The sequence below is a fragment of the Lygodium microphyllum genome, chromosome 2 (genome assembly GCF_053477565.2).
Source record: "Lygodium microphyllum isolate KBCC chromosome 2, Lygodium_microphyllum_v1.1.10, whole genome shotgun sequence".
NCBI lineage: Eukaryota > Viridiplantae > Streptophyta > Polypodiopsida > Schizaeales > Lygodiaceae > Lygodium > Lygodium microphyllum.
Genome location: NC_141136.1, coordinates 170,978,086 through 171,004,051, shown reverse-complemented (window position 1 = coordinate 171,004,051; position 25,966 = coordinate 170,978,086). Strand labels below are relative to the sequence as shown.

Here is a 25,966-nt window from a genome sequence, read left to right as displayed (position 1 = left end):
TTATATAAAGGCATGGAACCAAGAGGCAAATATAAAGGACTTATAAGTAACTCTCATGTGATATAGGATGAGGGTGCACATGATCCTTACATGCCAACCATGTTGGATGTGGATAATCTCCAAGACATGGATACAAGTATGATTAATATCTCCCATGAAGACACCCACCCATCCACAACATTGCAACATCTATGCCACGATATATTTGATTTGGTGTGGGATGACATGGAGCTTATTTCTTAGGCGTGTTCTTCTATGAAGAAGATGTTGAGATAACTTCGAGCTCTGAAAGCTCGTAGAGAAGATATGTGCAGTACACAAGCTTTTGTGCACACTAATGATGGATTTGGAAATACATTTTTAACCCTCAAACGAACAAGGTGGAAAATTCGGAAAATCTAAAGCAGAAGACAAGGCCAAGGCAAAAGTGAAACAGAAGACAAAGGCGTGCCGAGAAGAATGTGGAAACACAAGAAGTGCACAAAAGTCCTAAATCAAGGAGAAAGACGCACGAGAAAAAGCACAAGTCAATACTTTTACAACATCATCCTTCATGGCTCCACCCAAAACCAAACGGCCCTCAATGTAAGAGAATCTTGATGCTAGAGCCGAGAAAGAAGATGAAGAAACCCATGTCTCAAAATAGGAGGAATGCTACATTGTTATATTCTTATGGTACTCTGATTAAATTTTGAAATGTTTGAGCTTTTATTCTCTATGTCTTTAAGCATGTGTATTGGTCCTATCTAGTTTTAATGTGAGAGAGAGAGAGAGAGAGAGAGAGAGAGAGAGAGAGAGAGAGAGGCATGTATGTTGATGGTGTTAGTCTTATGGAAATTCAAACAAACTAATTACCTATTTTGTTGTTATTTTGGGTGTAGCAATTGGCTTATAATGTAGGGCACATTATGTCCTAATGATTGGCCACCTCTTCTTCAATTATATCCACATGTGTGTTACGTTTTTCATTCCATATTCTTCAATGGTATAGTTCACTAGAGCACAAAATTTGAGTAAAATTATGATCAACAACCCTCAACATTTGAGTAATCCATCACTAGAGCACATATTTTCTCACATGCATATAAGAGAACAAATACGATACACCCATTCATATATGTATTGTTATATTATATAAGAATGTATACATATAGAGATACACACAAAATATAATTGTTATATCAATATATACAAAGCGTAAATATCTTATATTATATCTTGTAGATATGCATTACTATATCTAATAGTTATATCATCATATAATTTTTTATCTAATAATACCTAAAGCTAATTTGTACACCTTGGGATTCAAATCGTACCCTACTTAGTAGCTTTATTCAATTGCATCGGAATTGAAAATTGGGCGAGACGGTTTGGAGAAAAGATGGTGGGCGGCTGATGCTTAACGTGAGCTAAGAGAGAGAGAGGGCAAGGGGGACGCAGAGACCAACTATGGCAAAGAGCTCGAAAGGAAATGGCTATGACGGAGTGGGAAGAGGAGTGGCAAGGGTGGACAATAAGGCCGTCGTAATGCTGGAGGTGGAAGGAAAACTGGGCGACAGGGGTGACGACAACCCGTGCATCACTCAGTCAAGCTCTTCTCCTATCCAGGTTTTTTTTCCATCATCGCCCCGCAGTTTTTCTGATGAATCTCTAATGGAAATTCAGAAGAACTATGCTCATTTAGTATCTTTCCTTCCCAAAACTTCGTTTTGTGCAAACACATGTAGATCACTATGCTGCATTAGATGTTTACCAACTGTGATTATTTTGCTCTTTACTCTCTAAGTACTTTCAGGCGTAGCAACATTTGATTCATAAAATGTCTGTTTTCTAGAAGTATATGCAAAATTCTTTATGGACATAATGCTGCACGAGATAAATGCTTTCAGGCATTGCAACATTTCACTCACAAAATGTCTGTTTTCTGGAAATCTATGCAAATTTCTTCTATTTTCTAGAAATCTATGCAAATTTCTTTAGTGGACACAATGTTGCAGCAAATGTTTCCACAGTCGCAGCCTCACTCTTTACTCTCTAAATGTTGTTAAACATTGCAACATTTCATTCAAGTTCTTGTTTTGTGGAACTAAATGCTTCTCTGTGGAGATTTCTATTTACAGCATATAGATTTCTTCAGAGACATTATATGGCATGAGATCTTCTCTAGGCAGTCACAATTCCATTCATTCGTCTCTTCACGCCTTTAAACTGATACAGGATTGCATGAATTTTACCGTGGCATGCGTTCATGGCTCAGAGCCTCAGACACAGGATCACATGAATTTTTATTATGTTAAACAGTTTGTCTGACTCAGGATGGCCCTTGTCCATTGCAAAGATTGAGTTGCAGAATGAGTGTTTCTCATAGCCTTCCTCTTTGTTTTTCTCAGATGGAGAGTTCCAAAGCACTGTGACTTGCTTTACTTTGCCCATCCATGCTATTGCCTTTAATTCCACAAGCTCTTTGCTTGCAACACGAGGAGAGGATGATGGCATCGAGACCATTAGTACCATTGACAGCTCTATTGTGCGAGTCCTTAAAGGCCACAATGCACCTATCATTAGACTTGCATTTGACCCCAACAATGAGTTTTTGGCATCAGCTGGTAGTGATGGCACTATCATGTGCTGGTGCCTCTCATCTGGCAAGTGGATCCACACACTTTACTGTGTTCCACTCAACACATATCTGAACAATTCTGGGAGGACTAAAATTGCTTGGCATCCAAAGGGAGATGTCTTGGCAGTTCCTGGTAGAAAAAATGGCGTGGATGTGATTATGTATGATCAAGATACAGGTGAAAAGGTCTTCAGCCTCAAAGGTGGGCATTCAGCTTCTTTTGGCTCATTAGCCTGGTCACCAAAAGGCAAATACCTTGCAACCGCAACAGGTGACAATTAGGTCATCATTTGGGATGTGGATAACAGGCAAGACATAAGACTGCCAGAGGTTTTAATATTAAATCTGGAGCTTAGCATGGAGACCGAAAGGAAATGATTTAGTCATTGGTGACTTGGATGGCAAATTTTGGTGCTTGGGAACCCGTTGTTCCATCTCACATGACCCTACCTGGCAGTGATGCTAGTTTGCCTTCAGTTATTGACAGAGAAGAACTGCTGCACTTCAGTGATGATGGGGAGGATGGGGAGCAGCTTCATAGTGAGGAAGAAGGTGGATCTTCACCTGAAAGAGGACCCAATTCTCCTTCAGGTCCTGATTTTAGAATGAAGGAAAAGAGCAAAGGTCATGATAGGCTCCAGCAGTCATTCTCTAGTAAAGCTGAGGCTTTGCTCTAGAATAAAAACATAAGCTTGTCATCTGGAGCCACTATAGGTGGACACCTAGTGCCTGCATTACAAACTCCTTTTCAGCCCTGCTCTACTACGCCTAGTTCGAGCAAATGCCATTTTCTTTCTTACAATCTCATAGGCATCATCACTAGTTGTCAGAATGAAGAGTTGTCACACATAGAGGTGCTTTCTCCCTTGCAATGTTCTCATAATCAGATGCATGATGATCACGGATCACAACAGTCAAACCAGACTCTATTGTACCATTGATTTTGTTTAGTGATTTGTAGGTGGAGTTTCATGATATAGGGAAAGGGATTCATGTGCCCTCAATGATGGACTATTTTGGCTTCAAAATGGCTGCTATGAATGACAGTGGCTGCATTTTTGCATCTCATAGGAATGGGGAAAACAATCCAAGTACAATACTTTATCAGCCTTTTAGTAGCTGGGCAAACAATAGTGAGGTCCACCCATTCGATTTCAATTAACTTTTTGTGCAGTAATGTTTACTGTGCTTCTCATAAATGAATGATGCAATGATAAGTTTGCTTGGTAATGCTTCAGTGGTCAATGCGGCTTGCAGCAAGCATTACCTCTTGGATGTGGATGGGTAGCTGTCTCAACTGGTCTCAACCATCTCCGACTATTTTCTGAAGGTGATTTGCAAGTGCTCCCTCATTTTAAAAGTCTGAAGTATGAATATGATCTTGAATAAACCTACTAGTGACTTGGCTTGATTGTTATTCACTATTGTCATTTGTATGTTGCAGACTTCCTTGCTGTCTTTGGTGGGCCTAATGGTCACTATGGCAAGTCACAAGGATCTTCTCGCTATTGTTCTACATGCAAGCTCTCCCTTGTCTTGTGGCCAATAGGTAGATGCAACTTATGTCAAGCATAGTCATAATACTGCAAATAATTGTTGTATTGGTGTATCGGGCAAGCATAAAGTGAGGTATGAAATGCTTGAATTACTTCTCAAGATGCATAGACACTTCTAGACACTTCTGTTTGATATTATAATGGATTCATATGTTATAGATGTACATACTGATGACCTGAAGTACTGGGCATGCATCAATTAGCACAATCTTTGAATAATTGAGTGATATGACTGTTTTTAACCAACACCTATTGTATCAGTTAGCACAATCTTTGGATAACTAAGTGATGATCATCCTAATTGGTACTTCTTGGTTATGGCAGGGAATATACTTCAACAGGGTATAGGGATATGGTTGAACTCTAGGGTCCAAAAACAGGTGGTAGATTGTGACTAGAGGTCCTTAGAATTATTGTTGATTCTCATTTTGCTGAGAAGTATGGCTCTTTTATACATCGTAGCAAGCTCTTTTTTATATCATTGGCATTTCTTTATGTAGTCATAAATTTCAAAGTCATTCCTTTGCTAAAGAAGTAGTCATTCCTCAAGAGGGTGTAAGATTTGTTTGGAGGATGTAGGGTTGGCTAGATACATTCCTCGAGAACTCGAAATCTACTTCATCATGGTTTGCTTCTTTGAGTGAAGCTCCAAGTTTGTTCACAAGATCAGATCAGAACATATCATGATGTAGCAATCATCAATTCCTTGTTATAATTTGGCTCATTATGAAAATGATCATGCACAACCTTTCATTAATCATAATTATTTGTGTTCCTTTTAATTTAAGAAATCATTGCTTTGATTGTTGCTTTGGTCATCTTCCATCATGAGATGGGGACTCTTGTCTTGATAAATCTTGAGTGTTGAATCCTTGAGCAAGTCTCTTAAAACCAGGAGTTTGTAGAAAGGATGGAAATTGTTGATGTGTAAGGGCTGAAGAATTCTGTTGAGAGTTTGTACAATTGCTTGATCTTTGATCCCACAAATTAGTTGGTTTCCATCTTGAGCACATAGAGATTCTTTTGATGGAGAAAAATAGTCGTTGGATAGCAATTGTTATGCCCTATTGGTTGTTGCAAGCACCAGTAATTGTTGTCCTTTGAAATTCTTATTGAAGGAAGCATAGATTTTGTCAAGGGCTTGCTAGGGCTATAAATTTCTGCTTGCAAGAAAGACAATATGGGAGCTGGGTAATAATCCATTTGCCTGTAATTTGATCTCCTTGCCCAGGGCTTCTTTGTGATCAAGAGCATAAGTATCTCCTACATAGGCTGACTATTAGCCTCCAAGCATAGCAATAGGGTCATCTGCATGTGGGCCATGAAGGATTGCAATAATAGCAACAACATGCATTAGATAGGCTCAGGCAGTAGGGGCATAATGTGTATGAACTGGTATGACGTGAATACCAATGGCTACATAAGTAGCAAAATCGTGGGGAGATAGGGCCCTGTGTGTCTGCTACAGTAGGGTCAAGGCTTGCAAGAAAAGCTCCTTCATGAAGCATATGGACTTCACCTTCTTGTTTGCCATCTGTAAAGACGAGGCCTGTTGGATCACTAAAAGGCCCTATGAGGTGAGCAAACATGGATGCAGTTGCTTCTTGACCATCAAATTCTTGCATAGAGACTTGCAGGGGCCTCACCTTGATGTATCGGGCCTTCATTTGCATTTTCTTGTGCCTAGAGAATTTTGTTGCATTTGAGGGCTTCGTATTCATTTGTGCATGCATGTGATAGGTGGTCAATGTCTTTGGCCAAGGTTTCAATAGCCAATCTAAATTTGCATAAATAGAAGCAAAAAATCCATCTATGGTAGATATAGCCCCATCTTCATCTGCACATGTTTATCCTTTGTCATCGACATCTCTGCTTGCATAGGTGCTAGGTGAGGCCGGGCTATGAAAGCCTTTGAATTGACTGAGAACAGTTGAAACTCGGAGGAGAACTAGTTTTCCCATTAGGCAATGTTTTCTAAGATTTGTAGGTTGTTGACAAACAGGTTGATGGGTATTAGAAGGCAAGTTGAGAGAAAATCTGGTCTACCAAGGACCTCGAGACTTAGTTTTGAACTTCTTTGAGGGTATGGGTTTCAAGTTCCTGAAAGAAAAAGCCTCCTGATTTTCTACAAGACGTAATGTCTTTGTTACTTTCCTTCATAACTCACTTATAGATTACATTTTCTTTGTAGTTTTGCTCTTTATATGTACTCGTTAGTGTGGGATGACAAACCCAAATAACTCACCACAAATTTTGCGCCTCTTACAGGTTACATCCAGGAAGGATCACGAACAATATTGGGTTGACAAAGCAAAGCCTTAAAGGTTCATCACTGTGAAAGAGTTCTCAAATGATTTCAACTCTTATCATGTGGGTCACCAAGAGTTATCTGTGCCATTTGACAAATTAAGAAGCCACCCTGCATCTCTTGCCTCCCAGAAGTACGGACCCAATAATTGGGAGTTTCTTAAAGCTTGCTTTTGGAGGGAAGCCCCAATTCCTTTCTCTATGTTTTCACAACAATCCAGGTATGCTGCCAAAAGATTTGTCATCAAAACAAAAAAGAAGCACCTGGTGTAAGCTTGCATAATATATTGTAGACCAGATATAGGATTGGTGTAAAATAGGATGCTTGATATCCTAAAGCAGGTTCGAAACTTAGGTCTATTCATTATGTATCCTTATGTTCATGTTGATGGATTATGTAGAAGGTTTTATGTACATATTTGTTTGTTGTGTGTAAACTGTTAGGTATAAGATTCCTGAAAATGAACCAACAGGTTTTTTTTGTGTAACTTTATTTGGCTTTGTTTGTATTGTTTGGTTTTTTGATTGTGGGGCCTTTTTGTGGTCGGGAGCTCAGGTCACTCTCATGGTCAACTATGATCTACTAGTAAAAAATGAATATCCCCACGAGCCAGAATGTGAACTATACCTGCATAGAATTGGAAGGAGTGGTCGGTTTGGCAGAAAAGGTATGCAGCGATTTTCTTCAATCAAGCTGATTTAGATGATATGGCTAGAGCTTCATGGTGAAACACTATCGCAATTGTGAAGAGCAATAGACACTAAAGTTGCTTGAGTTGAGGTGAGTTCGACCTGCTATAGGATTTCACCTTCAACAAGGGCCTATAAAGCGTTGCATGTGAGTGGAATGTTACACCACCATTAAATCTCAACTACAGGCTGAAAAGAGCATGTTAGTGTCTATGAAGGGAAAGAACGTTTCAAATGTATCAACAATGAAATACCACACAATGGTTTAAGGCTCAAAGGAACAAGTTTTTACACAAGGATATAAAATGGTACACAAGAAACTTGGTAGTAGCTAGCCAAGCCTAGAGGCTATAAAATGTGATAGTGTAGATGAAAATGGCCACTGGGTATAGCACTTTGGATAGAGCATGACAACTGACATGTGTGATTCTTTGCTAGAGTGTGCACTGATTAGGCTGGAAAATGCAAACTTGCTAAAAACGCAAATTAAGGAAGATCAAGTTTGCCTAGAAATAGTTGAAATTGACTACAAAGCAAGAAAAATGTCAGCAAAACTGATGCCAAAGCAATAGCTCTAGGCAAAATGCAAGCTGTACAACAGAAAACACAGGGTCATGCAGTTAAAATGCAGATTGGAATAGGTTGCCTGGTGGCTAAAAACTGTTGCCCAGCTCTCACAACTAGTGCTTAGGCTTGCTCAGATCAGGACAGTAGCAAATGCAAATTTTCAGAGTAGTCCATGTGTGATCAGACCTAAAAAGAGCAGTCAAAACAGTTTGGTAGAGAGTATTATGTTGCATTGTTGTTTATTTATATTTTGGTGGACTGAGAAAATGATGAGGTGCAGATTGTGAACATTGTGTCTTCTTTCCACAGAATTCCATGGAATGGTAAATAAAACAACCTTATTGATAGGTTTGAACATCTGTCTAGTACATTCTACTCATGAAAACTGTTAATAAAGATAGGACTTGATATATATAATTGCTTTGTTTGGTATGTGACAGATTTGAGGTTGTTGCTCCATCCCTCTATCAATGCATCATTGAACAGGTAGGAAGGCAGCTTCTAAGAGCTAATGTAAATTATGGATATATCATATATCTTTGTATGATGCTGGTGTGTGAAGTTGTAGTGTAGTGCTAAGATGCATTCATATAATACAAATCTATTAGCAATCACCTCCTAAATAGGTAAGGCAACTTGCATGGGTAGGTAAGGTACGTTTCTGTATTTTTGTTATTCAATTCTGCAAAATGTGTTAGATTGTGGTTCAAGGATCAGTGGAGCTCCTCAGAACAATAATATCAAGCTGTGAAATGCACTCATCTTTTATCTCTATTATAAACATTGTCATGGATATTTTTGTCCTATGGAGTTGTTAAGAAGACCAAGAGTGAGTGAGAGAGCATTTATGAGAGTTAGGATGGACTTGTTATGTTGTTGTTGGATTAATAGGTGATATCTGCATGTCTCTATATGAATTGGTTTTTGTTGTTGCAGTTGGGTACTCTCATGCGAAATGTAAAGGGTTTATGCATGCTCTAGATGTTTTCGCCTTAGATATTCTACTTGCTTGCAACAATTAGGAGGACTTGAAAGATCATAGGAATGATAGGTCTGAGAAAAGTTGCCCAAGACGAGATTGTGTTTGTGAATTTTGGTTGCCATCTCCAGATAAGAGCCCAAAGGAGGGAGATTAAGGATTCGTGACAACATCAAAAGGAACTTTCTCAATAGAGGAGAAAAGGAGAAGAATGCAAGAAGTGAGTCCTCTTCTTTAAATGTCTAATCTATGGTTTTTTCTTTTCTTTAAGATTTCAACTCAGTTGAAACTAACTATTTCAAACACTTTAATGACAAATTTTGTCTTTGAGCTTCTTTAGTTCAGCTTTTGAGCTTGATGTATATCCATGTGTAAGAACATGAATTTCAACATGTCACATGCAATATCTTGCAACTGCAATGCATGAGGTTGTTGCTGTATCCATCTCTCTATGCATCATTGAACAGGTGAGAAGGCAGTTTCCAAGAGCTAACATGTAAACCCTTACTCTCATCATATCATTCCAAGTGATAAAATTCATATCATGTTTTAGCATTGATTCAAAGGAACCCCAAGTTCCCCACCTTTGAAGCATAAGCAAATAAGGTAGCTTCAATTCTCCTTGGTTTCCAAAACAAGAGTCGAGAAGAAGATGCCTAGTTAAAGTTAAACTTCGAGAGTAATGGACTGCATCTCGAGATACCACAACTCTTATATGCTCTTGGAGGTTTGGCAACAATGATGGGTCATTGGCTTCTTTTTCTTGAATCTGCAGTCACACAGACCTGGACTGACAAACCTACAGTGAGAGAGCAAGAGCCTATCATCATTATCTACTCTAAACACAATAGGGAGCAATAGAGGTAGTTGTTAATCTACTTTGTCCACCAGTAATAGAGCTAGCCAGTATTCTGCAGTCACGACCTGCAGGCAATTTTTGACCTTGTAGAGTTACTCTGATTGCGAGCATAGACCAAATGTTATACCTGTGTAGACTTGCTGTCCAGCAAACCTGCTCATCAAGAGTCGGCAAACTTTGGCACTCAGTCCGACTGTAAACACGTACAGTCAGGCAAATTCTGCAGATTTGATGGGCTGAGTGGTCTGTAGTCCACTTGTGTGATCTGTACAGATTTGGTTGCCTAGCAGTCTGTATCCTGAGAGAGAGAGAGAGAGAGAGAGAGAGAGAGAGAGAGAGAGCTCACCACAGAAACCAAAGGAGCATCCTTAGATGCCTGACCCTAATCAGTAGGATGCAACTCACCAAGAAAGCCTAGCCTGAAGTGAATCTGTGAGAGAGAAGGCTATACAGAGGTCCATATCTGTGACACAACAGACAATTAACATATGGACTGGATCCATACCATTAACTATGGCTCGAGTTAACACTATTGGGGTAAATGCCAATGGCCAAAGTCTGAGGTGGGAATCCCTTGTATATGTAAAAATTGTATAGTCACACTGGCAAGCATTGGAGAAATAGACTCTTCAAGTTGCACTTAGGATTACTGACAAGCCTAAAAGACATAGATGGGTTGATAGGGATTTTGGAGGAAGCACATAGTCAGAGGATCAATTTAGGACTACAAAGTAAGAAAAATAAGTGTGTTGTGCATCTATGTTAATTGTATTGTGCTTGGAAGAAACACAAGTATTTGAGCAGCTTTCAGCATAGGCTTTAGCCTCTTAGACCTACAATGCGGGTTCAATGGTAAGTGATGATTGGAAACAACATCCATGAAGAGGGAGCAACAGCAGCAGTAGAACACAAAGTGCTTTGGCATGAAGAGTGAGTTGTCCACGTGGAGCAGCCAGATCAGGTCTGAGCAACAGAACTCAACTAGTAGGAAGAACTTTTAAGCAATAGTGTCCTAGCAGCAAGGAAGTAAAATATAAGTGGACTGAAGGCTCAAAACATCCCAGTCTCAGGAGCATCCCTAGTCATGCATTGATGTAATTACGCAGCTATAGCAGCCACAAGACGTGCCTTCAATTTAAACTATAACTGAGGGCAATAAGCAGCACCATCTAGGATTGGAAACACAACAACTGTAGCCTCCTTCAGAACTATAAAACAATGTAGGGGAGGAGCTGTTTGGATCTTATCAGCAGCCCACAAGCACTACATGACACCAGAGTGGCCTCAAGCACTATAGCACCCACCAGAGGTGCCATGCTTTCTGTACATTGCATCACCCCCCTTTCTAGGGCCTAGGTAGGGGCTGGTTAGTTTGCAGGTCTCATTGACCTCCTACTCATTCAATAGACTAGGCATTTCTAGTTGACCAAGCCAACTTGGCTCATCCAGTGTCGCTGTCACTGTATCACTCATTCAACAAATCTTGGGGAATCGCTATGTGACTTTGCAAGAAACTTTTTTGTGTTTCATGGAATAAAGGTATGCATTCCTTGTCTCTAAGAAGACTTTTGTATAGACAATCCAAGTGAATGTTGCACTGTGACTCATCAACATATTATTAATAAGTATTTTCTCGCAAGAAAGTTGAGCTTTAATCAATGTGTATTGACATGATTTACCTTGCTTTAGTTGCACTATTTTCTTTGCAATAACACGGTCATTGGTTTAATTATTTTTCATTCAATGTTTTTTCTACGTTATTAATTAAGAAAACTTTACCATCTTAAGTTAAAAAATAACACTAAATATTTTATTACATTATTATTTTCATAAAAAATATTCGCCAACTGATTATAGGATATCATTGGTTTAGAGAACAAATGGCCACACTTTCGAAAGTCTAAAATACACGTTTTGCCACGTATTCTATAACATGAAAGTATACATTGACTCTTAAAATCATCTATGAGGGGAAGGGAAAGGAAAAGAGAGAAAAAACATTAAACATAATAGGGAAAGAGAGAAAGAGAGAGAGAGGGTGAGGGAGGGAGAAGAAATGAGAGAGGGAGATGAAGAGAGCAAAATGAAATGAGAGGGAGAGGAAAGAAAAAAATGAGAGGAGAGGAGAGAGAAAAAGAGAAGAGATGTTAAACATAATAGGGAAAGAGAGAAAGAGAGGGTGAGGGTGAGGGTGAGGATGAGGTGAGGGTGAGGGAGGGAGAGGAAATGAGAGAGGGAGAGGAAGAGAGAAAACGAAATGAGAGAGGGAGAGGAGAGAGGAAAAGAGAAAAAACATTAAACATAATAGGGGAAGAGAGAAAGAGAGGGAGAGGGTGAGAGAGGGAGAAGAAATGAGAGAGGGAGAGGAAGAGAGAAAAAGAAAATGAGAGAGGGAGAGGAGAGAAAAAAATGAGAGGAGAGGAGAGAGAAAAAGAGAGAAAAGATGTTAAACAAAATAGGGAAAGAGAGAAAGAGAGGGTGAGGAAGGGAGAAGAAATGAGAGAGGGAGAGGAAGAGAGAAGGAAATGAGAGAGGGAGAGGAGAGAGAAAAAACATTAAACCTAAAAGGGAAAGAGAGAAAGAGAGGGTGAGGGTGAGGGAGGGAGAGGAAATGAGAGAGGGAGAGAGAGAGAAAAGGAAATGAGAGAGGGAGAGGAGAGAGAAAAAATGAGAGGTAGAGGAGAAAAAAAGAGAAAACATTAAATCTAATCGGAAAAGAGAGAAAGAGAGGGAGAGAGTGAGACAGGGAGAGCGAGTGAGAGAGGGAGAGGAAGAGAGAAAAGGAAATGAGAGAGGGAGTGGAGAGAGAAAAAACATTAAACATAATAGGGAAAGAGAGAAACAGAGGGAGAGGATGAGGGAGGGAGAGGAAATGAGAGAGGGAGAGAGAAAAAAATGAGAAAAAATGAGTGATAAAAAAATGAGAGAAAGAGAAAAAAATGAGAGGGAGAGGAGAGAGAAAAAGAGAAAAAACATTAAACATGATAGGGAAAGAGAGAAAGAGGGAGAGGGTGAGGGAGGGAACATATATGAGAGGGAGAGAAAGAGAGAAAAGGAAATGAGAGAGGGAGAGGAGAGAGAAAAAGAGAGAAAAACCCCATATACCTAATAGGGAAAGAGAGAAAGAGAGGGAGAGGGTGAGGGAGGAAGAGGAAACAAGAGAGGGAGAGAGAGAGAAAAGGAAATGAAAGAGGGGGAGGAGAGAAAAAATGAGAGAGGGAGAGGAGAGAAAAAGAGAGAAAAAACATTAAACCTAATAGGGAAAGAGAGAAAGAGAGGGAGAGGGTGAGGGAGGGAGAGGAAACGAGAGAGAGAGAGAGAGAGAGAGAGAGAGAGAGAGAGAGAGAGAGAGAGAGAGAGAGAGAGAGAAGGAAATGAGAGAGGGGGAGGAGAGAGAAAAAACGAGAGGGGGAGAAAAAGAGAAAAAACATTAGACCTAATAGGGAAAGAGAGAAAGAGAGGGAGAGGGTGAGGCAGGGAGAGGAAATGAGAGAGGGAGAGGAAGAGAAAAAAGAAAATGAGAGAGGGAGAGGAGAGAGAAAATACACTAAATATAATAGGGAAAGAGAAAGAGAGGGTGAGGGAGGGAGAGGAAATGAGAGAGGGAGAGAAAGAGAAAAGGAAATGAGAAAGGGAGAGGATAGAGAAAAAAATGAGAGAGGAGAGAAAAAGAGAAAAAACCTTAAACTTGATAGGGAAAGAGAGAAAGAGGGAGAGGGTGAGAGAGGGAGAGGAAATGAGAGAGGGAAAGGAAGAGAGAAAATGAAATTAATTGTTTGTTGTAGTAGTAGTTTTTTTTTTTCTTTTCTTGTTTATTGTTGTTTAGTTTTCTTGTTTTTTGTTGTTGTTTTAGTAGTAGTAGTAGTTTTTTTTTTCTTGTTTATTGTAGTAGTAGTAGTAGTTATTGTTGTTCTTTTTTTCTTCTTTTCTTGTTGATTATAGTAGTCGTAGTCGTGCTAGTGATAGTGGTAGTGGTAGATGTGGTGGTCTAGTCGTGGTCCTAGTCATGGTAGTGGTAGTGGTAGTGGTAGTCGTGGTCGTGGTCGTCGTAGTCCTAGTCATAGTCGTGGTCGTGGTTGTGGTCGTTGTTGTAGTCGTAGTCGTTGTTGTGGTCGTGGACGTAGTCGTAATTGTGGTCGTGGTCGTGGTTGTGGTCATGGTCATAGTCGTGGTCATAGTTGTAGTCCTAGTCGTGGTCGTCATCCTTGTAGTCGTAGTCGTGGTCATGATCGTGGTCGTGGTCGTGGTCGTGGTCGTAGTCGTAGTCGTAGCCGTGATCGTTAAAGAAAATGAGAGTGGGAGAGGAAGAGAAAAAAGAAGAAGGAACGAGAGAGAGAGAGAGAGAATAAACATACATCATAATAAATAAAGAGAAAAAGAGAGAGATGGAATGAGAGGAGATAATGAATGGATAAAAAACAAAGAGAGTGGTGGCGGGTTCGGTGCAACACCACGAGACGGAAAACACTCCGACATATATATGTTAATCTGTGGGTGTGTGGATGGAGACTTTACATATGTTAATTTTTGCTAAGTTACAAGAGAATAAATCTCTTCTCAAACAATTTAAGAAAGAAAAAAAGAATGATAACAAAAACAAATTGTTTGTCGTAGCTTAGACAAAATGGAAAACAATGAAGGTCTTGTTGTTCAAGATCGCGAGGCGTATCTTAATCAGCGTGTCTTATGTCCTTGCTATCAATACAAGCTGGCAATTAGACGAAAACGTTGATTGTCTATAGAACACGTACGGCGCTTCAGCGAGTTTCAATCTAAGATCATTGATCAGGCGATCTTGGATTTTTAGCAAATGGTAATAAAAGTTAATATCAATCATGCATTGTACTCGCAAGATAATTCAATATCATATACAAGAAGATTGGGTATAACAGGCAAATTTTCTATCCAAGGAGGTGACGTCTCGTCCCAAGGAGGAGTGCTTCCTTTGCGGCCAATTAGGAGTTTGTGGGCGTGCGATGGATGAAGTGCCTGAGCCAATCCATCACTTGGAAGGTACTACACAATCTATACCGTTAATACGAGAGGAGACAGGCAGCCTTTCAGACTTACCTATAATCTTGGAGCGTGAGATGGAGACAATGATCGATGCATTGATTCCCATGGATGTCGAGACTTGTGATCCGCTTAGAGAGGAATCATCCATACCATTATATGATGGGTGCCGAGTATCTCACTTGAAGACATTGCTTGTACTTCTAAGTGTACAAGCAAAATACAGGTGGAGAGATGCGAGTGTGACCGAGTTGTTCAAGTACCTTGTACGTACGCTTCGTTGATTTCTTTTCGGCACTATCGTTAAAAACATTTATGCTTTTTCAAGGTGTTTTATGATATTTTTCAAGTTACTGAAATATCATATATTACCACCTGTAAATATCATGCCCGAGTCTTGTGATGATGCACGACATGTTTTACAAAAGCTTAGCATGGAGTACAATAGCATCCATGCATGTATCAACGATTGCATACTGTTTCGAGGAGAATACGAGACTATGGAGACATGTCCGAAGTGTGGTACTCACATGTATCGACAGGACTTGCAAGGACAAACCATTCCTCAGAAAGTTCTTAGACACTTTCTGCTTATCCCCCGTATAAACCACATGTTTCGTATGTCTGGCATGGCGAGCTTGACAACGTGGCATGTGCAAAATAGGTCCACAGATGGAGTTCAACGAATATCAGTGGATTCACGCGCATGGAGCCACATTGACTCTACCTTTCCAAGCTTTACCCGAGACCCAAGGAATCTTCGGCTCGGTCTTGCAATGGATGGCGCGAACCCATTCAGTCTGCGCTCAACTTCTTACAGTGTGTGGCCTATAGTCCTCGTCAACTACAATATCTCTCCATGTATTTCTATGAAGAAATGACATCTCATCCTTAGCTTACTCATCCTTGGCCGCTACAAAGTCAAAAATATGGACGTGTATCTTCGTCAATTAGTCAATGAGCTTAAGATTTTGTGGGAGAAGGGGGTTACCGTGCAAGATATGAGCAAGCGTGATAGTCAACGATCCGCCAATATTCGAGCCATTCTCATGTGGACGATGCATGACCTTTCAGCATTCGGAGAGTGCTCAAGTAAATAGATGCGATCAGATGCTTCAGCTTCGAGCAGACGAGGTCGATGCTCCCCATAGTCGGCATGGGATACATGTGCGACTCCTTGCTCTCATGGCGGCTCCAGGGAGCGTGGCTTAGGTGGTTGTTGTGGAGGCTTGGAAGTGGTGTCTCCATCTTGTCATTCTGTTGGAGTTGCGTCACCTTCGGGATTTGTCACACCTGTGGGAACGTCTACTCTAGTTACTTCGGCTTTTGCTCAACCGTTTGCAGGTGGCACCCTTATGGGTACTACACCGATAGATACTACCCTGGTCGGTACACTAGATGTACAGGGATCTCTTGGATATGCCCAAGAGCGTGGATGCAAGTGGGAGAGGACCCATCTTAGGCATACCCCAGTGGGATATGCGTGTCTTGTCGATGATAAGCCAAGAGCCATCATCATGAAGATGAGGGGAGGAGGGTGATGGCTCGCATGAGAGAGTTGTGCCAACAAGTTTTTTGGCACATCTTAGATCATTGGAAAAACATACCGGAGGGGAGCAAGGACTACATAGTAGCATCCTTGCATGAGGAGTTTCCAGTTCCAGTCACAGTAGATAGATTTTCTATGGGCTGGATGATGGACTGCATGCGTGCATATATGTCACACAGACAATCAGACGTATGCAAGGCACTCAAGAGTGGGGCTGCATAGCTCGAGTGGCTAGATGCGGACGATCGGCACCGACTGAGGGAGGATGCTACAAATTCTCCAAGACGTTGAAGTCAACAGCATGAGGCGGCGAGGGCATGACTGGAGATCGGAGTGGTGCATCATCTTGGGAGTGACAGCCACAAGACATATCTGGAGGACTTTGTAAGATTTTCTTTTGTTTTGCTTGCTTATTTTTTTGCAATATCCTTTGTACTGACAATCATGTTTCTAACAATTAGTATTTTTTTTCTTTGTAGCACTCCATTACAAATCACGATCCGATCGGCCTTGAGACTCGATATGCAGAGGCACGGTCTCATTGCATTGATCGACCGATTGGATAGACGCGGTGGCCCTGTAAGTCACATATCTTTCTTGTCCATAGTTATCATGTTTAATTAGAATGCATTATTGTATGGTGGATTGATGTGTAGTTTCTTTTTTTGCAAAGTCTGTTCGATGCTCCTTTGCGGCAGGACAAGCTTTCTGATGGCGAGGATATGTAGCTGGCACTTGGATCCCTAGAGCTCACACACCTTTTTTGGTCGCTTGATCTGTGTAGACATTTTCTATGTAGTAGTGATATCGTCATGATTATATTAGTTGCTTTCATTATGCGATCATGTATTTATTTCATGTATTAGTGTTATGATTTAAGTATACTTTGTTTTTGTTTACACGAGCATTGTACACAGTGCAAAAACTATTTTGTATAGCCCAAATAAAGCACACAGTGCTATATGTGGCAGAGTAGCTTGTTGCCCTGCCACAAATTTTTTTTTCCTTGTTATCGTCGCTATTAGCATCGCAAATTTACCTGAACGTGTCGTTATTAGCATTGCAGAGCGTCGGTATCAGTGCCACTATTTGCATCGGTGTCAGCGTCGCAAATAACGATGCTTTTTGCGACGACGGGAGTAAACATTTTCGTCGCTTTTAACGTCGGTATAAGGCTTATATCTTGTAGTGATACAAGATGAATGAGCTAGCTGGATGGAGACTAATACATTCAAAAAGGTTGATATGGGATGCACCACGAGCAATGTCATCATAGATATCATGATTATCCAATAACCAACGTGTTGAGTAGTACCCTAACCAAAACTACAATGCTTATCATCCAAAAGCTCAAATCCACAAATATTGCTATAAAAACAAAGAGTTAATAATTTCATCATATCTTAGGGTGAAAATTATTGCCAAGTGAGATCAGTAAAACTCCTCTCATCTCTTGACAAATACAGTTGTCAAACCTTATGGAGGATCATTGTATTTTCTTCTAGGAGGATGCCAAGTTCTCTCGACTATAGAGATTGAGAGCATGCTTATCCTTTCTATACGCTTTCCAATCGAGAATATATCACCACAAAACATTCACAAAAACACAAATGAAGGCTATGTCAATGACACTCCATTGGAAGTATATAAAAGAGTTAAAATTGTCAAGTCACACTATTAGGCCATTTATCAAAGCTGAAAACTTTACTAGGGATCATGAACACACATATGGATTAGCCATGTATAGCAAGGAATATTTTTTGAATACTAAAAAGGTGACATCCAAATAATATGCCCATGAGTTTTTCAAAACCATATGATGACCTATCATTGGAAAGCGCTTGAAAAATGGAATTTATTGAGCTATAGAGCGCTTGATTTGGAATTATAGTATTCAAGTTATGGCAAATTCAAAGATTTGACCACGTGTCCCAAACTTATGGGAAATTCCTATATTTTTCAATATAGTGTTATACATCCAAAAAAAGTTTAGGGCCAAATTCTTTTTATTAAATGATATATAAGCTATGAATTTTGTTGTTATTTCATTCATGGTATATATAAATCTTCTTCATATAGGGGAAAATGACAGAGTGTTGGTTGCATTATTATAATCCAAAATGAAACTCTAATTTCATAAAAAACTTCATGTTGTTTTTATACTAGAAATTGAGGAGTCTATAAGTGCTTCTATTTGAGCATCTAACTTATAAATGTGATGCAAGCATAGACATGAGTCCCTAGATGGTCAAGATGCTTCTAAATTTCTATAAGGCCAAACATGCTAAGCCTCAAACACCATTATTGACTATAGCCCTTGCATCAACTCACAATGCTAGAGTACCATATAGAGATACATGTGTCTCCAAGTAAAATCATACACAATTTGTTGGATGTCGACTAGGAATTCTTCCAAGTCGAGCTTCTCATTCTTGAAGTCTGAGCTGGGTCGTCCTAACATGTCTGCGGCTTTTTGCTCCACTAGGTTGTTAATGAGGTTGATTAAGTAACATAACGTGCTCGTCTAATGGCTTGTCCGAGCACTTTTTTTAGCGGTCCATCAAGAAATGAATCTGAGCGTTGCTACTCGACACTCCCATGGAATGTTTCGGGGCTTGTCGCCTAGGTTTTCCTCGATTCCGCCTAGCAACAGAACATTCGCGGTTGAATCCATTAGGATCGACTTGAAATTTGGGTTTCTAGTGGCTAAGGTTTCCTACATAAATATAGCGTCGGATCCTGGGCATCCTACTTTATGCAAAGATACCCAAGATGAAGCAGACCTATGCCACACTTGGTTCAAAGAGAATGGAAAACGAGAGGGATGCGCCACTCAACCTCTCTACCCGTAGCACATAGTCCCATTTCAATCCCCTAAAACAATATGAATCGGGTTCTAACTTACTATTACCTAAAGACACTATGATCTTAGAACCTTGTGAGAAGCCTCTTAGTCTTTTGGGACCACCCTTTCATAGGACAAGGACCCGTCGTCGGGTATTCTCCCACCCGCTTCCCTCAATAGGCGTTCTTTAGTTATCTAATTAGGTCCTATCACATTTACGTGTGACATTTAAAATCAACCTCCTTAATTAAGCCTTTTAGGGAATATGATTCATTCACATAACTTACGGCACTGGCATGAAAATAACTCAAACAATTTTCTTAGAAGCAAACTTTATATTAGCATTTTCACTAAGATACAAATCTTGTCTAAAAAGGACATTTCCCACAATCCATGAGGGTGTGTCTTATTTCTTCCAAGTTTCCATCCTTGCACTAGTAACAGGGCCTCAAGAATCCATCTCGAGTCACGTAGATCATTTGAGTAGGATCTCGAGAGGCACGAAATTTATAGACAGAGCCCCCTAGCATCCAAGCGTCCTTTTACATTCAAACTAAAGAGCGGTGAGACCTCTCATGATGGGTTCGGTCCATGTTCCTGTCACGATTATTTAGAAACCCCTTGGCCAGGGTTGGCGGCCAGGCTTGGCACATTCTCCATGAATTCAACCTGATTCATTATTCAAATTTCTTTTGTGAGCTTGGGTCATACATTTCTTTCACAGACATTGAATCTAGTGTTACAAGCACAAACAACAATGAAGGCGAGTGCTCGAACATCTGCTAAGGTGGAGTTCCCATCTTTGAATACTTCGCATTGCTCTTCTTGGGTCTTTCCTACCTTGGTGTCAATTTCCATTATCTTCTAAGGGATAGAGGATCACATGCCCATGGGGTCGCTTCTGCGACTGGATTACCAACACCGAAAACCGTCTTTACAGTCCCACATGGTGTTGGTGGTGATTATCAGGAGTCCACCCTCTTTTCGACCTCACTTCTATGTAATAGGAGTGAGAAATTTGTAAAAATTACACGGCATAACAAATAGAATGTGAGAAAGAGATAGAGAGAGAGTACACAATAGATAAGAGGAGAATTAGAAAATTTCTTTAGCTCCAAACAACTGATACAGAGATGGCTTTGTCACCCGTGCACTTTCACTATGAAGCTTAGATGGTGATCTAGATAGAAGATAGGTGAAGAGCTTAAGGCTAGTTGGAACAACTTTGACTGGGTGAAAGATAGATAATAGATGGCTGTGAAGGGGTTTAGCCTTTTTAGCCCGCCATGGTGGTTAGGTCAATGTGACCGACCTAGCATATGAGTCTCCACTAGTCAGCTAGGTAATATTCCAGGGAATATTTCCTTTACCGTTGGGCTGGGAGCGCTGCCCCTAGACCCCCCCAGCCAGGGGCCGCTTCCACTATTGCCGAATCCCAAAATAGGGGCCTCTTTTAACTCCCTTGCTCCGCAATTCGATGCAATGTGCCTTGAGTTGCTACCAGCTTAACTACTTAGTCCAACCCAAAGATTAGACCGACAATGATCACCTTTTTGCCATCTGGTCATATAGGCCTCATCCGATATACAAGTCATGACTCAACTAATATCCGGGCTCACATTTGGCTTCTCCTCATAATGGGGGCCTTACAACTTTGAGCACCATGGATCATTGGTCGCACCTTATGAGGGTGGGTCATTGAGCATATCTAACACCCCCCCTCAATGTCCACCCATAGGTGAACTATCTTCTCGGCCCAATGCCGGGTCTCTAAAGATGAACTTGAAGTAGATTCTTCGTAAGTGCCTTGGTGAAGATATCCACTCCATTCTCCTCTATTGGACAGTAGACTAGTTCAACTATCCCATCTTCCATCAAATCACGCACATAGTAATACTGGATGTCTATATGTTTGGTGCGCATATGAAACACTAGATTTTGGCAATGGCGATGCACCTCTGATTGTCACATCTCAGCATAGTTGATTTTTCATCTTGCACTCCCATATGCCATAAGATCCTTCTCAACCATACTGCTTCACATGCAGCAAAACAAGCTGCCTTGTACTCCGCTTCGGTAGAAGATAATGCCATTGTTGACTGCTTCTTACTAATCCAAGAGAAAATTCCTGAACCCAAAGAGAAATAATAACCAGAAATTGACTTCTTGGAATCACTGTCTCCTGCCCAATCTGAGTTACAATTCCCTACAAGAGAAGTTCTGGAACTGTATGTGATACCATAGTCAAGAGTTTCCTTCAAGTATTTGAGCACCCGCATCCCAGCCTTCCAATGATTCTTATGAGGTTTGTTTAAGAACCTGATTAAAACACCAACAAAACTGGTATCTGGTTTGGTGTTACACAAGTAGATCACATCCTCCTGTACCTCCCAATGTCTGCCAATGATGATGTATCCTCAACGAATAACTTTGCGTTCACTTCCATAGGTGTAGCTATCTCCTTGTACTCGGTCATGCCAAATGCCTTCAAGATCTCCCATGCATATTTCTTTTGAGAGATGAAGATATTTCCTAGCTCTTGCCAGACTTAAATTCCCAAACAATATGCAGCAAGCCCAAGTCTGTCATTTCAAACTGAGAACTCAAAACCTTTCGAGTTTGTTTGATCATATCTTCATAGTCACATCTAATAAGAAGGTCGTCCACATATAGGACAATCACCACATACTTTTCACCATCCCTGTAAACATTCAAGTTAGCATCTGAGACATATCTTTTGAAGTTTAAGCTTTAAAAAAACTTATCTATATGCTGGTACCATGCTTTGGGGGACTTGTTTCAGCCCATACAATGCCTACTTCAGCTTACACACTTTGTTCTCGGGATGGGGGGCCTCAAACCCTGGTGACTGAGCCACGTACACCTCCTTCTTGAGGTCACCATTTAAGAATGTTGACTTAACATCCATTTGGTAAACTGGCCACTACATGTGGGCGGCCACTGCTTGTTGGCGGCCACTGCAAGTATTGTGCAAATAGTGGTCATTCTTGTAGTTGGGGCGAATGACTCTTGAAAATCAAACCCTTCAACCTATGAAAAACCCTATGCAACTAGTCTAGCTTTGTACTTTTCTAAAGTACCATCAGCCTTGTACTTTACCTCCCATATCCACTTGTTGCCAATAATCTTCCGCTTTGCTGGCCAATCTACTAGCTCCCAAGTGCCATTCTTCATTATGCTGTCATACTTGGCTTGCATAGCGGACTTCCATGTTGGAACTGCAAGTGCTTCTTCTAAGTCAATTGGATCCTTTACTTCTCTCATAATCTCAGCTATCAAGGTCATATTGACTATGTGAGCAGAAGCCTTCCTTTGCTCCTCTATTTTCTAAGACCTCCTTGGTTTGTCTGACTTCTCCTCAAGAGATGTGGGCATAGGATTATTGTGGTCATATAGTTGCTTCACCCAACGAGGCAATGGATTTTCCGGTGGAATGATGTCAAGTTGGTGAACTTTTTTCGCATCATTTGAAGATGATGCTTTCTCCTCCTTAAGGATAGGGACAACTCTCGGGACAGGTTCATAGCGGACTACTTCTTCGCTTGATGATAAAGTGGAAGAACTTGCATTCTGCTCCTCCACTATATATAGCTGCTCCTTGAACACCACATCATGGCTCGCGATGATCTTCTTTACCTCTTGGTCATATAATTTGTAAGCCTTCTGCTCATCACTATAACCCAAGAAGATACATTTTCTACTTTTTGGTTGTAACTTGTTTCTCTTCTCATTTGGAATATGTGCATAACATTCACATTCAAAAAATTCTGAAGTGTGAGACATGGTTTTTTACCAGTGTAAGCCTCATGAGGTGTTTTTCCCTTGAGAGTCTTTGTGTAGCTCCGATTTAAAATGTAGACTGCAGTATTAATAGCTTCAGCCCAAAAATGGTTAGACAATCCCTTGCCCTTTAGCATGCATCTTGCCATCTCCACAATGGTGTGATTCTTGCGTTCCACAACACCATTCTGCAGAGGTGTGTGAGGCACCGTCAATTGATGCTTGATCCCTTTGCTCTTGCAAAAGTCTTCAAACTCCTTTAAGTTGAACTCACCACCACCATCTGTTCTAAATTTCTTCACACTTTTCCCTGTTTTATTCTCAACAAGTTTTAGCCATTCTTTAAACTTACCAAAAGCTTGAGCCTTATCACAAAGGAAGTGCACCCACATCTTCCTACTATAGTCGTCGACAATCAACATAAAATAAGAAGATCCCCCCAAGGCCCTTGTAGGCATTTTTCCACACAAGTCAACATGCACCAACTCTAGAGAAGCATGTGCTCTATTCTTGCTTTCTTGTGGAAATGCCTTTCTCTGTTGCTTGCCCATCATACAAGCTTCACAAGGTTCCTTCAATTCAGTCATTGCAGGTAGGTGAGCAACCATACCTTGCTTATGCATCTCCTTCAACATTACAAATCCGATGTGTGCAAACCTTTCATGCCAAAGCTTACTTGTGTCCACTCCAACGGTGGTTGTAAGAGCACTTAGCTCATATAGGTTGTTCATTCTTTCTCTTTTGCCAACAACTTTACCATCACTGTCAAGAATTTCTGCACTTGTTTTCTTGAACCTCACTTCATGACCAAGATCAGTTATGGTAGCAACTGATAACAAATTTTTCCTAATTTCGAGAACATACAACACATTTGAAAGCTTTTTGACATCACCATTTGCAGTAATAAATGAAATAGTACAAGTGCTCGCAGCAGGGCATTTTGTATCATTTTCAACCGTCACAGTGATGGATTCTTGTAGAGGCTACATAGAACTGTATAAACCTTTCTTGTTGGTCATGTGACGGGAGGCCCCACTATCCAACACCCATAAGTCAGTGGTGCATTTTTCTTGCACCAAGGAGCGCACCTCCTCAATGGTTGCCATGAATAACTCCAACTCTGCTTCAATCGTGTTGGTTGTCTCTTTCCCTTTATGTTTACGGGTACCATTCTTTTCATCTGCCTTCTTGACATGACAATCTGTGATTGCATGTCATTTTTTCTTGCAGTAGAAGCACTCTTATTGAAACTTCTTCTTACCGCCCTTCTTCTTTTTGTCACCATCATTTTTGGTGGAGGAACCACATTTGCCATTTGCATTCGCAGAGAATGCAACATCTCCATTGTTGTTGCCTTCTCGGGCTTTCAGCCTCAATTCCTCCTCCATCAATAATGCACAAAACTCCTCAAAACTCAAAGCTTGAGGTCTCACCTGAGTATTAAGGGCAAGTACTAGTCCATGAAACTTTTGTGGACAAATCCAAAGACACCTCCGAGGTAGCTCCTCGCTAGTCCTTTGTATCCCTATACCTTGTGGAAGTTTAAAATTACAACTATCCTTGATTCTTATGAGCTTTTGGAGACTGTGCTGGGGACTAATGTAGAACCACAGCCTATCCCCGGCCCATTAAATCCTAGTGTGATGATTCCTCCGAATGCAGATATTCTACGAGCTCAGAAATGAAGGAATGTAGATGTATTGTGTGCCTTAGTTACAAGCTCTTCTGACAATGTTTTGACTTTGATTCAGCATACAATCAAAGCATGGGAGGCTTGGAATGTATTGAGGAGTCAGTATGAAACACGAAGCCAAACAAGGATTCAAAACTTGGAGAATCAACTAGTAGCGGAGAAGTTTGTTGAAGGAGAGATAGCGGAAGCATTCATCACTCAGATTAAGAATTTGCGCAACCAGATGGCTTAGCTCCAAACAACTGATATAGAGATGGCTCTATCCACCCATGCACTTCCAGTGTGAGCTTAGATGGTGATCTAGACAAAAGATAGGTGAAGAGCTGAAGGCTAGCTGGAACAACTTTGATTGGGTGAATGATAGATAATAGATGGTTGTGAAGGGATTTAGCTTTTATAGCCCGCGAAGGCGAATAGATTAGTGTGATCGACCTACCATATGAGCCTCCACTAGTCGGCCAATGAATATTCTAGGGAATATTTCCTTTACCATCGAGCTGGGGGCACTGCCCCTAGACCCACCAGACCCCAAAATAGGGGCCCCTTTTAATTGCCTTACTCCACAACTCGATGCAATGTTCCTCAAGTTGCTACCACCTCAACTACTCAGTCCAACCCAAAGATTAGACCCACAATGGTCACTTTTCTTGCCATGTGGTCACATAGACCTCATCTGATATACAAGTCAGGACTCGACCAATATCGGGTCTCACATTTGGCTTCTCCTCATAATGGGGGCCTTACAACTTTGAGCACCATGGATCATAGGTCGCACCTTATGAGGGTGGGGCATTGAGCATATCTAACAAAATTATGCTATAGTTTCGGATGGTAGCTTCCCTAAGTTACTAACCTTTGGTTCTTATCTTAATGTCTCAATCTAGGATTTCAATTGATCAGTTGGTAACCATTTTTCCACTTTAGAATTTTTTGGGGTTTTAAGTTTACCCTAGGGTTTCCTTCCCTCAAGATAGCAAGAACTTTTGTTCATTCCTCTCACAAGTCAAGCGTAAACTAAGCCCATTTACAATCCTTAAATAGTTGTGAGCATCAAATGTAACGTGGCAAATGGACGTTCTTCTTGTGGATACGACATTTGAGTTTTGTTTTGTTAGCTTCAAGATGTATCATATTTTGAAAATGATATACCCAAGAGTGTTTTGGATCATCCTGGCCGATTATTGGGATAGAGACCAAAGAGCATGTTGACTCTAAGTAAAAATATGGTCATAATGATAATTTGACCTATTTATGATTAAATCCTAGGTGAGTCCAATTGAATCTTAGCCTTACTTATCATGTAGGATTTCATTTACCAAACATGCCCTTGCAATTAAGCTTAGCATTTCACATGCATATCTTAAATCTACATTTTTGTAAAAATATGTCGAATCTAGAGCATGGCAGATGCTGAAGCTATGGAGGTTGAAAGAGGAAGAAGAAACTCATGAAGACATTGACTCTCACAAAGACAAATTGTCACA

General features: G+C 40.6%; 1 protein-coding gene across 8 annotated transcripts; it reads left to right on the top strand.

Annotated features, from left to right (window-relative positions):
• The first annotated feature begins 1,377 nt into the window (after positions 1 to 1,377).
• On the top strand, positions 1,378 to 17,024 carry LOC148040607 (uncharacterized). 8 transcript variants are annotated; one of them, XM_087701266.1, is made up of 8 exons: positions 1,378 to 1,611; positions 3,881 to 3,953; positions 4,068 to 4,172; positions 8,053 to 8,091; positions 8,184 to 8,229; positions 8,854 to 16,527; positions 16,623 to 16,722; positions 16,817 to 17,024. In XM_087701266.1, the coding sequence occupies exons 1-6, from the start codon at positions 1,453 to 1,455 to the stop codon at positions 8,855 to 8,857; spliced, it is 426 nt and encodes a 141-aa protein (XP_087557392.1). In that variant the 5' UTR covers positions 1,378 to 1,452; the 3' UTR covers positions 8,858 to 16,527; positions 16,623 to 16,722; positions 16,817 to 17,024. The 8 variants fall into 8 exon arrangements, 6 of the variants coding, with proteins under 6 accessions (XP_087557392.1, XP_087557388.1, XP_087557396.1 ...); XM_087701262.1 differs by adding an exon at positions 4,504 to 4,559 and having other exon boundaries at positions 6,448 to 8,229; positions 16,817 to 17,023; XM_087701270.1 differs by lacking the exon at positions 8,053 to 8,091.
• The last annotated feature ends 8,942 nt before the right edge of the window (positions 17,025 to 25,966 follow it).